Below are 17419 nucleotides of genomic sequence, written 5' to 3'. Positions count from 1 at the left end.
GAGACCCAATGGGGAAAGGCAGTGTCGGGACTAAGCAATGAATGGCTCTTCAATGGCCAGCTGCCCGCCCAATAGGATAAAAGAAAACCCCACATAATACTTCCCTTTGTCTCCAAAAAAATTTATAAAATGAATGAGATTACTATTTGAGTCTTCAAAAATTTTTTGATCAATCTTACATTTATAAGAAGGCTTAGGCCCTTCATGCTTTGGAAAAGACTGCATGAATTCTGTGATCATGAATGAATGTGTGTGTGTTTAGACATGTTGGTCACTCTCAATCCTGAGTCTGCACAATTAAGAATTCTTATTGAAAGGGAAGAAAAAGAGGAAAATGTCTGTAAGTATTATGATAACAGTCTCAAATATGTTGTGGGAGAGAAATGTAGGGGAGCAGTGTGAGGAAGTATTCATAGGTAAGAAGGCTTGGCATAGTTCACATATCCCAGGCAGGCAGAGTAGGCAGACAAAGAAGTCAGTCTATTGCAGCAGAGCACAGAAATTGTATTCATGTGATGAAACAAGAAGTAGCACTATAACATGTTCTTTGAGCACAACAAAGATTTTCAGCTAAAAATACTTAAAATCTGAACTAAGCAGGTTCCTGGATACTATAACTATTTGTGTTTAAGTCATTTAAAATGAATCTACAATTTTATAAAGAGGATTTTCTATAGAAAGAGTACTAATTTATATTGACAACTCACTATGGGCCAGACACCGTGCTAAGTGCTTAATACGGGTGATCTCATTTAATTATATCACTAATTCCAAGAGTTAGGAACTATTATTATATCCATTTTACCAATGATAAAAATGAGCTTGGGGACATTAGGTAAATTGCTCCCAAAAGTTGAATAAGGAGAGGACAGGTTTGAACCCAGCATTGCTGCCAGTGCCCGGGTTCTGAACCATGATCTTACCCTGCTTCTATTATACTATACCATACATGCTACATGCACAGAGGCCCTGGCCAGAGATCACCTGATGCTGATAGCACCACGATTAGCTAGAAACACTCTCGCTCTTCTCAAAAATCAAGAGAGGTAAAAAATCAAAAGATCCAGCCTACTATATTACATCAAAGCCCCAGTCTTTGGCCAAGGGGAACAAATGTAAATCCACTTAGAATATAAGTGTTGCTCTTGAGAATCTCTGATTACTGCTATATCTTTCCTAGCAGGTTTTTTTGTTTGTTTGTTTTTGTTGTTGCTTGTTTGTTTGTTTTTACCTTAGCATTAATTCTGGCTGGAGACAACTGATATTACCAAGTTCTATACATTTAGTAAACAGGTTGGCACTGTTTACAACAACAAAAATATGATGAATTTGCTCATAACAGGTAGAATTATTGGCAACAAGGGCTCAAGAAACCCAGTTGCAGAGCTGTGACATAACTATTGCAGTTATGTAGTTAGAGTTCAAGCTGAGTAAAACATGTGAAATCATATACAGTGGGCTGAAGTTTCATTTACAATCCCAGTGCCTGAATAGCTCAAGGTGGGAAAGAAATAGTGAATAGGAAAATTCCTCAGCTAACCAACTAACCCAATCCTAAACCCAAGAGAATGTAACTGGAGGGAGTACATTGTACTGGGATAGAAAAAACAACTGTGAAAGAAAAAGCTTTTGATTAGTGGATATGTTATTTTATTTTCCAAAACACTTTACAAAAATGATGATATCACTTGTACCTTCAAAACTTTTTTTTTTTTTGTTAGCTGTACACTATTAAGGAGTACAGCATTCAACATTTAGGTTTTCTGCCTAAATAAATGAAGGACTCTCAAACCCTCACACTAGAGCTGAGACCTTGTATTCAGTGGGACTGCTACAAGAAAGCTGTGTGAATTTTAAGCTGACTCTGTATTGCACATAGGAACAGCAGTGGAGTTTAAAACATAAACATTGAGCCATATATTTCCAAGAGAGAAAACTTATAACTTTGAAGCAATATTAGACCAAGAGAAAAATTTTCTACTTAAGGCTTAACAGCAATTGTACCTGAATGCTATTAATAGAACTGACCAGACGAGTTTGGACCATGATGGGATTCTGAGGCCAATATATGGGCCAAAGGCACAGATCAAAGCAATGAGGGAAGACCCAGACTGAACTAGGCCTGAAACATTACATCACTCCTAGCTAAGAAAGTCATCAATGTCCTAACAAGAAAGAATGCATAGAACCACATTATAAGTAGATGTATATATTTAGACTGAACTACATGTTTGTAAAATACATATAGTCTCTCTATGATGTGTATTCAGGTCTTCTCTCTTCACCAATTTATTGTCCATGTAAATTCTCAAGATACAGAAAGTTATTTGACTCATACACTGAAAGGAAGATCCAAAGGTCCAAACAAAATAAATAAGGAAAGCTTACTCTATATAACAAACCATGTAAGTGTTCCTTATGGATTGTCTTCAAGCTAAATCCAATTATATATTTGAAAAAGAAATAAGATAATCAATCATTACATAGCAAATGAACAAAGAATTCCTGACCCTCCACTTGGATGCCAAAGATCCAACTCAACTTTCGCTGTTTATTCAATTGCAAAAATATTTGTTGAGAGCTTAATAAGTGCCAAGCACTGTTGAAAGTGCTGGTTAAAAATTATTGAATCAAATTCCTTGCCCTCATGGAACTTAACATTCTACTCATGATTTGATAAAGGCTTGAAGCAAGAAGTATTAATTGTAATGAATTTGAAATTATTTGTAATAATAATTGATATTGTGATAATAATTGATGACAAGAGAAGCATACCATAGAATACCAAGATAAATAATCAACTTAAAATGGTCACTTAAAAAATTGTGGGTTCATAGTAGGTGTATGTATTTATGGGGTACATGAGATGTTTTGGTACAGGCATGCAAAGCATAATAACCACATCATGGAAGATGGGGTATCCACCCCCTCACACATTTATCTTTTGTGTTACAAACAATCCAGTTTTACTCTTGCTTATTTCTAAATGTACAATTTAATTATTATCGACTATAGTCACCCTGTTCTGCTATCAAATACTAGGTCTTATTTATTCTATTTTTTTTGTAACCAATAACCATCCCCACCTCCCTCCTACTCCCCCACAATTCCTGCACTACCCTTCCCAGCCTCTGATAATCATCCTTCTACTCTCTGTCTCCATGGGTTCAAATGTTTTGATTTTTAGATCTTGTAAATAAGTGAGAACATGTGATATTTCTCTCTCTGTGTCTGGCTTATTTCACTTAACATGTGCTCCAGTTCCATCCATGTTGTTGCAAATGACTGAATCTCATTCTAAAAAGTGTCATTTTTAAATAAACAGCTGGGAAAAAAATAAAAATAGAACTTAGAACTTTCACTTCTAGCCATGATAGATGAGGAAATTGAACTCACTTCTCAACTGTAAAAAGATGAACAAAATTAGAAAAAAAAATCTTCAAGGCATCAGAGAGATAAAAAGGCAGAGAAAAACTAAGGGCTTAGGACTTGGGAAAGAAAGGCAAGTCCGGAGAGACAAATCTCCTATTTGGAGCTTCTGCTCCTCTAGGGATCTATGAATTCTGCAAGAGGCAGGTTAGAGGTAAAAAATCCAAGGAACATTTATGACAATGCTACAGGGTTAGGGGAAGGGGAAAAGTGAAGAAGAATCCTGGTTAATCATTACATTTTGTCTTGGGACTCCTTTGCAACATAGGATTAAGGATTAGCTCAAAATATACCTGTGCTAATATAAAGTCAATTCTTAAAATTAATGTGATCTGGGATAGCTAGTGAACCGAGCTACTAGTCAGAAATGAACATAAACCCTCTTCAGAGAAAGAAGATAATGTCACCCGAGGTCTAAATTTATTTATATAATTTTTATGTACATTGCTAATCAAAAATAAATAGAACAAAAAGAGAAAATATACTTAAAAGCTAAAAGAAACAATGGACAATAGAAATAGATAATTCATAGAGCAGATAATAAAAACAAACATGATAGAAAATATCAACAAACCCAAAAGCATTTTAATGACTAGTAAGATTGATAAACTTTTAGGAAGATGGATTAAAAATAGAGAAGACAAAATTATTGAACGCAGGAATGGAAAAAAGCATATTAATATATCCTACAGATATCAAAAAGATCATAACAATATTATAAACTACTTCATGTCAATAAATTAAAATTTTTTAAACAAAAAAATTTAAAACAGACTTACAGGTTTCTTAGAAAACACAGTTTATCAAAAATGATGCAAGAAAAAGTAAAAATCCTGAATACTCCCAAAACTATTAGCATTAAATCCATATTTAAAATCCATCTCACAAAGATTCCCTATGCCCATAGGCTTCACCAATGAATTCTTACAAATATTTGAGGAAAAAATAATACCAATGTTACACAAACTCTTCTAGAGAATAAAAAAGGTCCTAGTTTGTAGGTTGCCTCCACCAAGATCTCTGCACATGTCGTTCTCCTTTCCGGCAATACCTCCCTTCGTCTCTTTCCCTGTAATATGTAATCACTCCCACATGTTTAATCCTTAATTCTCAGCTCAATCATCCTTTCAGACTTTTAGAGCGACATTCTCTTGATATTAACTCAACCATCTTTCCTAAAATTTTCTTTACCATGCATATCATTTAACAGTTACTGCAATGGCAATGTTTATAAATTTTGAATATAACTTGATAAATAGCTTAACTGACATCTTGATTCCATGTGATCAGGAACAATGCGTGATTTTGCTCATGTAGTATCCCAAGTGCAAAATACCATGCATGCATACAGTAGGTAATGAATAACCATTTGTTGACTGACTGAAGAAAATAGAAAATTTTCTACTTACAAGGGTTTTTGTTTGCATCAAATCAGATAATAAATGTTATGAAAGCATCAAAAACTAGTGCTTATGATCAGTAGTAGTATTCTTCTAAACTTCTTTCTCCCCTCTCCCTCCCCTGCCTTCTCTTTCTTTTCTTTTTCTGGAGACACAGAAAGAGCAAGACTTGGGATATAACTAAGTGACACTCATTCCTTCATTTGGTCTTTCCTTTAGTCAGCAGTAAAAGCAGGCAATTGTTTCCATGTTCAGTATGACATAATCTTATTATAATACTAGGAAAGTGCATGTAAGATTATTCTAAGATTCATTGTACATTATCTCACAAGCATAAATGCAGACAATTATTCAACATATATTTGTTGAACTATGATAGTACTAGAGATAATATGATGAGTGAAATAGCAACAGCTCCTTCCCTCATGAGCCTTATACTCTAGTTAGGAAGACAGACATTAAGTAAACAATCAAGACACATGATATCCAATTATTTCTTTTTGTCATTTGCAGATGGATACTGTGAAAATGCCATTAAGAGCCCGTTGACCATTACTATCTAGGCAGATACCTTATGAAATTTCTTAGACACCATCATGAGACTAATGATCTGATTTATCTTTAGGAGTCAGCTACTAGAGCAGCCAGTACCTTTCCCAGACAGCTATTTAGTAGAAGGTGACAATGGCACTTCAGGATGGATAAATTCCTCTTCCATGTTTCAAATAAGTGTTTTGCTCTAAGTTTAACAATGTCAAATTAAAATTGCTTTCTTAATGCAAACCATTTCATGCAACTTCCTCGGCTACCAGTGGGTATTTTGTCTTTTGGTTACTATGGTGACAATTGCATTTATGCAGCCCCAAAGGTAGTTAATAGTTTTTCTTTTCTGTTGAATGGCAACAAAGAGAGGAAAGAAGTAGTTTGTGATTCCTCTAAACAATTCAATTAGCGGTTTTTGTTTGTTTGTTTGTTTGTTTTTTGCTAGAATCTAACACACCGAGGCCTCTTTTCCAAAGGCTAATCTAAGATTTCACATCATTATTGCTAATAGAACACCTGAGAATTGGAGTTACTCACTCACTGGGGAGTAAATAGAAGACAAGATTTCTGCATCTGAGTTTCTTTCTCTGGTCATCATAACATAAACTGAGTTTTCCCCATTTTTCTACTCATTTGCATTTTGTCTTAGAGAAAAGGTGATATTAACACTTTCCAGATACAGGACATCCAAGTAGATTGTACTTCAGGTATTAGCACAAAGAGCTGTGGGAGACACTTTTCAGGATTTAGCCATTTGCTCCATATTGCTATATAAAAAAGGAATCCCTTAAAAATAATTCACTTGCAAAACATAGTGAAAAATGTGTGTGTATGTGCTTAGCTTGATTTCATCAGGAGAAAACACAAACTCAAAAATTCAGGTGATTTTCTAATCATGTGGTATCCAGGTAGCCTACTTTGTATTCTACTTTATTTCTTTGATTGTGTCTTACAATTTTTTTTGAACAATTAAGATGGTATGATGGCTTGAAAGTATAATTTACATACGAACTTTTTACATCTATATATATATTTCAGACTAAGTAAAGTTAGATCAGAGAATCAATTAAATTCATGTTTAAACAGTGGTGTTTTTTTTTTAATTCATGCCAATCCATCCCTTATTTCCTCAAATAACTGAAAACTAGTTTTTTTTTTTCAGTTAAATTCCAGCTTATAACACGTTCGTGACTGGAGATAAACTGTAAAAATGACATCTCTTAAATTTCACACTTATTCGGAGAAATATTAGCTGCTGTAATACACTCCAGGATTTCAGTGGCTTATCCTGGAAGTTTATTTTTTGCTTGATGTCCAGTCCAGTATAAGTGCTCCTGGCCTATGGGTAGCTTTTCTCCATGAGGCGACTCAGAGGCCTTGGATCCATTTATCTTGTGCCTCCACCATGACCTCAGGTTTCAGAGTCCTCTCCTCCAAGCAGGCAGGCACAGATTTCCTTGACCCAGAAGTGGCACATATCACTTCTACTCATTTTCTAATGCAAAATTGTCATAAGGCCCCAGGGAGACAGGGGAGGGACTGGGCAATGCAGTGCCTGGCTGGCAGACTCTTTCTAGCAACAATGCTATAATATGGAAGCGTAACCCCAGATTTCTACTGGGTAATTAACCATCTCTGTCACAGTGGCTTTCAAATTGTGGTACATCATGTTCTGACATTATTTCTTAATTTAGGAAGATAGAATGTGATAGTGAATTTGGAGTAAGTTCTCATTTAGCTTTATCACTTACTATAATAAATGGATTTCATTTGGGCTGAAGTTTTATTATCTGTAAAATATTGATTATTTTGAGGATCAAGAAAGATAACTTTTGGGAAATTGTTTTGTAATTTATGTCTTGAAAGATATTATTTTTAATAAGCATCTACTCATATTCAAACTCTGTTTTACAAAGTAAACTAGAATCCATATTCCCTGCTCATTTTTCTCAATTAGTTGCTCTAAGCTTACCTCTGCTGAGACCCTCTTGATCTCTTTGTCTGCTCACTGTTTTAGTACACATGCTCAACAATTACATTGTTCCTACTCTTTGCATTCTAATTTCCTTATAACCTCAGAAGGGGATCTGGAAAAAATGAGAAGACCTGAGGGATTTTCTGTGTCAGTCCTTTTGATAAGGCTTCATTTACTCTCACAACCCTGAGAAGTAGATAAGTCTCCATTTTGCAAAGGAGAAAATTTAAGTGATTAAGCAGCTCATGCTTGCTCATGTAGCTGCCAATGGCAGAAGCAGTATTCCAGTCCAGGTCTGACTGGTCCTCCAACCCCATTCAATTCACGGCATGCATCTCTGGGTCAACAGGTGAGTTCCATTCTATGAGCAGGGCTGGTAGTTAGATGGTCAATCCCCACCTTCCTGGAAAAAGGGACACAAGGGCCTGGATACCAAACTCCAAAATGAATAGACTATATTTTTGGACTAAGTGTTCAGGATAGAAATCATAATAGTGTATGTTTTGGGACTAGACTATGTCCTGATACTTCATCCTAATGTTTCATCTACTTTTGGTTACTATCTTTGGGATAGTCCATTCTCTTTTTATAGCCAGTGAAGAAAAACATGTCCATTATGTTTATTGCATTTTTGTGCAAAAAGTATAAAAATTAAATACTACTAAAAATGTTTAAAACAAATTAATTTTAATAATAAATTATATTAACGACTTATATTAATACTATGTAACATAATATAATATATAATTAACAATATAAATGTTTATTAACATATAATATAATATAATGTATAATTGTCTCTATATTATATATTAGTGTAATCATTTAATTTTTACTTAATTAAATTAATTTCTTTAATTAATTAATTTTAATAATATTATTCGGTAATTTATTAATAGTGTTAAATAGCAAGGAAAATCTGGTGAATGATTCTTGACTCATATATTAATAATGGTATTAGTATGATTGATCTTTAAATAATTAATACTTTCCTACAAACTTCAGTGTGGATTTGACATACAATAATATAAATATTCAGAATAAAATATATTTATAAATTATATATTATAAAATATGTATAAATATTCTGAATATCATATTCTGAATTTTATTATTTTGCACACACTAAAGTCCTTTAGGAAGGAGGAGGACATGGCATGCTGGGATGACCGTCATTGCCCACATCCAGCAGCTATGTAGCCAGCACCAAGACCATCACTTCTGGCCACAGCTGAAATCTCACAGGTCTTCAGGGTTTAATGTGACAACCCTAGTTTCTGAATATAAATATTATATTCTGAATATTTATATTCTGATTATTTAATATTTATATTTTATTTATATTTATACATGAGAGAATAGAAACTTCTCTCACTTATTTTATTTTAAACCTGCTTGGAAAGTAAACAAATAATGGCTTTACATTAACTCACTATAATGAAAAGTCCCTCTTTCATTATCTTTCTTCTATAATAAATCTAATACAACATAACAAATATCATGTTATCATTTACTTAGAGATAGATGATAATTTTTGAAGGCAAGTCAGATGTACCAAGAGATTGATTATATGAAAGTTCTTAATAAAGACAATGATTCTAAGTATACCGTTTAATGTATTTTTAAAAGAAAATTTTCACATGATTTGACTGAAATTAAAAGGATTCATGTTTCAAGATGACTCTGCTACATCAAATATAAAAGGGAAGTTGTGAACACCCTACCTAACTCTGATGTTTTCTAGTCCCTAAGACAGCATCAGACGCACAGTGATCACCGAGAAGAACTTGTGGATGAGTGAATGAATGATTTCCTCAGGAGTAGTATCTTTGGCTCCACCTACTAAAATACTCAACATAGGGGTTTGTTTCTTATTCAGGCTCATTGTAGTTTGAGCTTTGACATATATGAAAAGAGAAATATCTTGAAAATTAGGAACAGCATTATTCTTTTCTTAATCGTGCCTGTGTAAAGTCAAAGATTTAAGTGAGTAAGTGCTTAGTGCTTTTTAGCATAATTTCTTCTTCCTAACAGTTGTGGAAAACTCTCTGACCCTGCTCTGAGACATCACTAAAGCAGCTGTCATTTCCAGCTCCCTTGCAGAGGCTGATTGAGGAGGCATTGGTCCATGTTCCCCTTTGTGCAAGACACCACTTCTGGGGCTGAACACCATCTTGACTTCTGGAACACACACATGGTTACATTTTGTACACACTCAAGTCCTTTAGGAAGGAGGAGGACATGGCATGCTGGGATGACCATTATTGCCCACATCCAGCAACTGCGTAGCCAGCACCAAGCCCATTACTTCTGGCCACAGCTGAAACCTCAGATGTCTTGAGGGTTTAATGTGACAACCCTAGTTTCTTTCCTTGGCCAGGGATTCAGTTCATGTCTCAACCCCATGTTGTAGTCCTTTTGTTCATTACCCTTCAATTTCACCCTTACTAGGGTGCCAGTAACCCCCAGTTTGCCTCGAGCAGTCCCAGGTTATGCCTACTCTCCAGATGTAATTGTTAATAGTGCTCCTTTTCAATTTTAATTTCTCATCCAGTTTGGATGACAAATTACATGGACATTCTGCTCTAGTGAATAGACATGACTCTAAGGACTTACATTTGACCAAATACGATCTATGTTTCAGTTTAAGGCACAAAATGATTATTTACAAAATTCCCCCTCTTTCTTTCTCCTTTTACCACTGCTATAGGTACCCACAGCATTTTAGGCTTTGTCCTTTAATTTTACCTCCATTAGGCTGTTTTACCCTAAGCCCTGAGAACATCAATTTCTACCAACAGCCTTTGGTGAAACTATTAACGGACTGTGTGTAGCTCTAACAATTACATTCTTACTAGACATTTAGAAATTCAGGACTGGCATTTAATAAAATGTCATACGGCAAAGGCTAAGTTGTAAACAGTTGTGACAGATGCACCAGCCTGATTATTTTAAACGGATTTATGGAGAAACGAGATGACTGTTTTAAATGCTCTTTTATAGCAACTTATCCACAGTGTATGACATCCAGTCTCTATTTAGTGCTATCTATCTGTCTGTATCATCATCATTTAATCTATGTATCTGCTTTAAGTGGGCCACACTTCTGAAAAAATAAAAAAATCAGCAATGTTGGTTTTTAGAATCTGTGCTGCCTAGGAGATCACCTGAATTTCCACAAGGCTTTGATAGAATGCCTTAACCTAAACGGAATGGGTCCTTCAGTGAGAGCTCAAGGACTGTGGAAGTCAGGTGGGCAGAGGACAGAGGGGACTTTGGTGCTGTTACAATCACACCACAGGCAAGTAGCTTCTTGCCTCATCAATTCATTGGTTTGTTCCTAATCCTCATTATTAAATAGCTTCAAAACTGCACTTAATTTGATGCTTTTATTAAGCAAATTTATATTGAGACATTTTTTAAAAATCACCAGCCCTGAGGCATATCTTCTTCAGGTACCAGTTCCTTGTCAGTGAACAAGTTTTCATTGCTGTGGACCTTTCTTCACACCTTTTCATAGATTCTGGTGCTGACAATATTATTCATTTTACATTCCTAAAAGCAAAGAGGAATCTATTAGAGTTGGTAGATAACAGGCTAAACTTGCCCTGCCCCTTTCTCCTCAGACCAAACCCTTAATTCAGGATGCAAAAACAATTGAATAACTTGAAAGGCATGTATCAGATAGGAACATATAAAGACTTCAATTTAAAGAAAACTTACCACTACCATTTTTTCATCCACAATTTTTCTTTTGATTGTTGTCTCTTTGCCGAGCCATTTTTGGACGTGAATCATTGAGCCATTCTCTAATGTTATGGTGCTCTATAAATGCATAAAGAAATCAGAAGTAGCAACTCACTACCTTCTAACCTACATGAGACCACATATCTACTTTTTAATTTCTATTTTGAAATTCTTTTCTTAAAATCCTCACTTTTGTTGTCATGATGTAGTACTATCAAACTAGAAGAAGTCTCAAGAGATTATTCAATTAGTGCTCTTTCCTAGGCAAACAATGCATAAGCTATTTGTGTTTAGTTGTTTCTTTCTATGTGCTCTTTCATATAATGACAAAGAGATAAGAAAAAATGAAATGAAAACAATTTGAATCTTTTAGCCCTATTGTTAACCATCAAAATAATTAGCAAAAGGATTAACTTTAGAGATGTGCGACTATTAACAGAACAAGCCCAGACAGACTTGGTGATAAATCAGATTACAGTAAACCATGCCTAACCACCTTCTAACTTTTTCCTGATTGTTGAACACCAGGAAGAATTAGTTCTGACCTTTACTTTCCGGTTGTCTGCTGTGGTTTCGTCAAATTCTTCCCCCAGCTTGAAGGAGATCTTAGTGTCCTGGAAAGAACTTTCTGTTCTTATGGTCATCATTTTCCCATCAACACTAATAGTTACTGTCGGTTTCACTAACCCTGCCATGTTCCGGGCTGTGAAATTCACTCCTATAAGACAGAGATAGCCTTGGACCTTATTAAGACATTGTTAACAATCACTCTGGAAGTCAATTTTCAAAGAATGCTTACTTTACCTATTTTGAAATTTTGGATAATGTACAGTAACTTATTTTATGTTTTCTGTGATATCAGGGCTGAGCTAGATCCTCCCAGTCATAAGGTATATATGTGACATTTTGAAAAGCTAAATTCACTCTCTGAGACTATTACACTTCCTCTAAAATGTACATTTGTATGGTGCCTTTCAAGAGATCAAATGCTTGCACTTCATCTTGTGGAGTGTTACGACAAACTCGTGGGTGCGGGAGGAGTTTGACTTAGAGCCTGGCCCTGTGGTTTGGTTGGGAATTTCCCATTGTCAAACTTGACTCCTGCAGTTGGTGGGCAGAAGAGCTGACTCCTTCTCTGTCCTGATATCAAACTCCATTTCACATTTAGATTGTGGAACTGATATGACACATCTTACTGTAGAGAAGCAGTGTTAGACATTTGCATCACAAAGAAGAGTGAGATGGTTAAAACCCAGGCTCTAACTTGGCCACTTGCTAGCTTGGGCATATTATTTACCTCTCCTAACCTTCAGTTTTCTCAGTAGTAAAGTGTGGATAACTGTATACTTAACCTCGCAAGTTTTTGTTTGTTTGTTTGTTTGTTTTTTGTTTTGAGACAGAGTCTCGCTATGTTGCCCAGGCTGGAGTGCAGTGGCACAATCTCAGCTCACTGCAACCTCTGCCTCCCAAGTTCAAGCGATTCTCCTGCCTCAGCCCCCCGAGTAGCTGGGATTACAGGCACATGCCACCATGCCCAGCTAATTTTTGTATTTTTAGTAGAGATGGGGTTTCACCATGTTGGCCAGGCTGATCTCGAACTCCTGACCTCAGGTGATCCACCTGCCTTGGCCTCCCAAAGTGCTGGGATTGCAGGCCTGAGCCACTGTACCCAGCCAGCGGATGTTTTAAAAGGTTAAATGAAAGGGGTTAGCATGGTACTGGCACATAGAAACTGCTCAGCTGTTATTCTTGCTTGTATTATGCCTAAACCCAGCTCCCAGTCAACTCAAGTGCTACTCTGGCCATAAGGCCCAAGTTTTTTATATACCCCCCCAATTTTTATTCAAAACAAGTGAGTCTATAAATCTATGAAGAGACAGAAAAACTTGTTTCTTATGACCCTCTGAGAAAGTGAATATTGACTACATCAGAGGAACAAATATTACATTTATAAGCACATTGACTTATTATGGGGATAAGGCATTGTTATTTCATTGTCTAGAATGAGTAAACATAATTAATAATTGTAAGCATCCATTGAGCGTTTTATGTAAGTTAAAAAAAAGTAAAGATAAGAAAGTCCTTGGCTTTGTATACAGTTTACTACAAGGGAGGTTTCTCTTAATTAAATATGAAAAATATGAAATAATTGCTGTTCTTCTATTAGTAAAGAACAGTTTAGCTATTATACACCCAAGTCATTATAGTTAATGTATAACTAAATGACTTGAGTTAGAGATTAAAGGATTGGTAGGGTTTATAATTCTGAGGAATATCCAGTGGTGAGACATTCAATGAGTAGAAATGTTCTGTTTCTTCAGATTTGTAATTCTTCAAAATCATGTTTATAAAATATCTCTCACATGTATGAGAACTCTAAAAATTAACCAACTAGAAATTTTGTTAGTTGATACTGCTGTTTTAAAGCTATAACTTAAAGCAAACCTTGAAACAAATTTAATTGATCAATTTAATTGTAGGTAGTGATTACTGTCTATAAATTTGAAGCTGAGAAAAATGTTATTAAATGAAATGGACCAAGCTAAAATGAAATTCTATCTAGAAGTTAGGTGAAGTATTTTCAAAAAGGATAAATGGGCTTAAATATATGGATTATGACTGGACAGAGGTGTCCGTGGGCCTAGTCTTCCAAAAAGAGACAATTGTTACTAGTAATTTAAAAAAGCAAAAGTAGAAGCATAAATTATGTTAGTCTATATACTCTAGGATCACAAAAGGAAGATAATTGTAGGAAAATTCATGGTAAAGTACAAACCCAATCACATCACACAATGCTTTGCCAATTTCCAAATTTGTAATGGTATTTCTCACCCAGTTCTTTCATGTAATCCTCAAAGTTTTCACTGGAGACCAGCTTCCAGGTTCCCAAGAAGGGCTCAACCATCATGGAACACTTGCTGAGAAGAGCCACTCGTAATTGAAAACCAAAGAAATATAGGCATTACGGTGCTGCCAGTAGTTTAATTTAAAGAGCGTCTTCATCACGTGACTCTTCTGAAATGGCCAATGGGCAACAGCAGCAAGACTAAAGATTCTAGGCACCAGCATTTGACTCATTTTATTTACCTCCAAATTAAGAGACAGAAAATTAGCATGTAAAATTAAATTCTGGTCAATGATTTTAGCTTCTAGCAAAAAGATTTACACCCAAGTCACCTGACAAATATTACTTGTGGAACGGAGACAATCTTCAATAGACATCAGCTTTTTGAACAATGAATACTGAGTCAACCCTGAAGGAATATCCTGACAAATTGATAAACACCTGGCTGAGATGTTTTCCTACCTAAGACAAGAAATCCTTGCTTGGTCCACCTCAGCTGTTTTTTGTTTGGGTAAGTCACAGTGCTCAAACATCCTCTTCATTAAAATAATATCTTCCCTTCCCTTCCTTACAGGGTTGATGGGTTGATATTAGTTAATGTAACTAAAATGCCTATAATTGCTTGGAGGGAAGTGGAGGGTATTATTAATATATTATCATTGTTGTTAATCGAAGGTAATTGAGGACAGGAAAGAAAGGTGACAATTATCATTGAACAATAGTATATGATTTAAGCTCTGAAAAGGAAGCAGAGCTAATGCCTACAAAATTCGTCTTTCAGGCTTACAAAGTAAACTCTACATTAAAAGATATTTTAAATTATAAGAAAAAATTTTGGCAAGTTTCATATAGAAAAAGATGTTTGGAATCTGCATTCCAAAAGAAAGACAAAGGCAGCAAATAGTTTCAATCTCTGTGCCATTACTTCTGAAACCATCTTCTGCAACCCCAATAATGGAAGTGGACTTTGCAGGTACTGAGTTTAGTAAGAAGGAGTAGATTCAGTAGCTGTTGATTTACATTACGGTTTTGAACTCCAGTTAACTTTAGAAGATGTTGGAAAGTTAGTGTCAGGGACCAGAAGAAGAATATTTATATTTTTACCTGCTTTGTATGTATTTATATTTTTACCTGCTTTGTATGAAGTATTTATTTAATTCAGAAAATATTGTTTGTGAACAAAATAAACAGGAGGTTGATATTTTGGTACTGTAAAACAATAACTTAAGTGGAATAAAGGATTGTTTTGATGAAAACATATAAAGAAGAAACATATAATGTGATATCTTTATGGGTGGGACAATTATTAAATTATCTACAGTGCAAAACAGGGTAAGTGAAAATCCTGGAGTTAATTTCAGGAAACTAAGACCCAAGCTCAAAATAAGTGCCTCAGCAGTTGAAAGTGCATTCAGAGGTGATGTTCAAATATAGAGCAAGTTGTTAAACGTTTGCTTAACTGGTTCGAGATATGTATGCACTCTCTGCTTTAAAGAAAGCAAGCATACATTGCTATGCCTGTTGGCCAGCTGGGTAGTGTAGCAAAGGTCTCCCATCAGCATAATCTTCCTTGTTGTTTTGATTCTCCTGTCATAGAATGATATTCCTGTGGTCCGTTTAGAACTCAGTTGGCCCATGAGACAAAAGCTAACATCAGATTTCTGGTTTCAATTATCCTCAGCAAACTAACACAGGAAGAGAAAAACACCTCATGTTCTCACTTATAAGTGGGAGCTGAACAGTAAGAACACATGGACACAAGGAGGAGAACAATGCACACTGGAGCCTGTTGGGGCCAGGGCTATGGGGGGAGGGAGAGCATCAGGATAAATAGCTAATGCATGTGGGGCTTAATACCTACGTGATGGGTTGATAGGTGCAGCAAACCACCATGGCACACATTTACTTATATAACAAACCTGTACGTTCTGCACATGTATCCCAGAACTTAAAATAAAATAAAATAAAAATTCTGGCTTCTGTAAAATTCCCCACCCCTAGGAGAGAACCAAAGGGAGAGACAGTCTCTCTTTTGCCTCTACACATTTTTCTATCTCACGTGATATTTACAGGTGCTGCATCCATTGTGTTACCTCCTCAAAGATGGGGCCAGAACTGAGGATAGCAGAGCAGAAACGTGGAAGGAACTGAAGGCCACTTTATTTCAAAAATTTATATTATGTTAGTTAATAAATTCCATTCTTATTTAAACAGTTTTGTCTCTGAGCTTTTGTTACTTGCAGAAGAAGTCTTCATAATTACTATGCCTTTGTAAATAGCTTCACCAAATCGTGAATTTGGACCTTCACAACAACCAGTTGCATGAATCACATAGAGCTGGCCTCATAACAGCATAGACCCATCTTCCTGAACCAACTCAGACATCTCTTTCTCTGTGACACTGGTTCAGAGCTAGATAATCCCCATGGCGTGAAGATAGAAATAAATGTTTAAGAGAAGTATATTAGCTTATTTCATAGTACTGCAAATAGCTATTTCCCAGCTGTCTCCTGAGCTATTCTATGAGTATATCAAAAAAAGAAAATATTTTCCACTCACTTCTGTATCCTTAAGACAGTATCTGGCATATCATAAGTGTTCAATAAATGTTTTATGGTTGAGTGACCAAAGAAATAAATAGTATTTTTTTAACTGGTAATTCTCATTAGTGTTCTTTATCTCTCTAACAGTGACTAAAGACAGAGTTTTAGTACATTATCTTCTCCTGACCTGGTCCTATGACAGGCCTTTTATTCTGGTCATTATCAGATGGTGGAGGGATGCTCAGACTCTCTTCATCTTTCTCAGTTACATAGCACAAGTCTCCCTTCTCAATTAAGAAAGTTCTCTGCTATTTCTGTTGCTACCACCGCTAGCCTTTGGCACTTCGGTTTGATTATATAAAAAAAGTGAACACCATTTCCTCAAGTAGAAAAAAAATTTTTAATTAGATTGTTCCTAATGTTAATCCTAGTAAAGGAACTAGAATACTGTAGTTTGTTATAGAATAGTTACATGTCTTGTTTTTATGACAGTTTCAAGGCTCATTTCTCCAATATGTCATTTTTCTATGATCTTTCAACATCTCATTTTCTATATTGATTTTCTTGTGACATTTTAAGACATCAAGTAGTTTTGAATAATTTTTAATTTTGAGATGCTATGGTTGCCACTGATGATGGATACTGGTAAAGTTAAACATATACTGGGAGCTACACAAGTATTCAGAAATATGTCTGATAATTTATTGCTGCACATGTAGTACTTTAGCTGGATTTGATAAAGCATCTAAGATTCTTATTTCCACATGCAGTGACACCTCTAAGTATCATATTCCTTACTGTGTTCATCATTCAATTTCAATTTTATAGATGCAATAATATAATGACTTTTCAAAGTGTACATTTAATCTAGGACTCTGAAAAGTAATTATTTAGAATTTTTCTTTTTAAGATGATATTATATTATCCAATAAGGAAA

General features: G+C 35.3%; 1 protein-coding gene across 1 annotated transcript; it reads right to left on the bottom strand.

Moving 5' to 3' along the window:
- Nucleotides 1-10722: 10722 nt before the first annotated feature.
- On the bottom strand, nt 10723-14052 carry FABP9 (fatty acid binding protein 9). The gene is made up of 4 exons (XM_004047199.4): nt 13927-14052; nt 11640-11812; nt 11071-11172; nt 10723-10902 (listed from the first exon to the last, which is right to left on the bottom strand). Exons 1-4 carry the CDS (start codon nt 14000-14002, stop codon nt 10852-10854), a joined length of 402 nt encoding a protein of 133 aa, XP_004047247.2. The 5' UTR covers nt 14003-14052; the 3' UTR covers nt 10723-10851.
- Between the last annotated feature and the right edge of the window lie 3367 nt (nt 14053-17419).

This window comes from Gorilla gorilla, chromosome 7, assembly GCF_029281585.2.
Source record: "Gorilla gorilla gorilla isolate KB3781 chromosome 7, NHGRI_mGorGor1-v2.1_pri, whole genome shotgun sequence".
In the NCBI taxonomy this organism is placed as follows: Eukaryota; Metazoa; Chordata; class Mammalia; order Primates; family Hominidae; genus Gorilla; species Gorilla gorilla.
The sequence above is the reverse complement of the archived record's forward strand: the minus strand, read 5'-3'. Positions and strand labels throughout refer to the sequence as shown.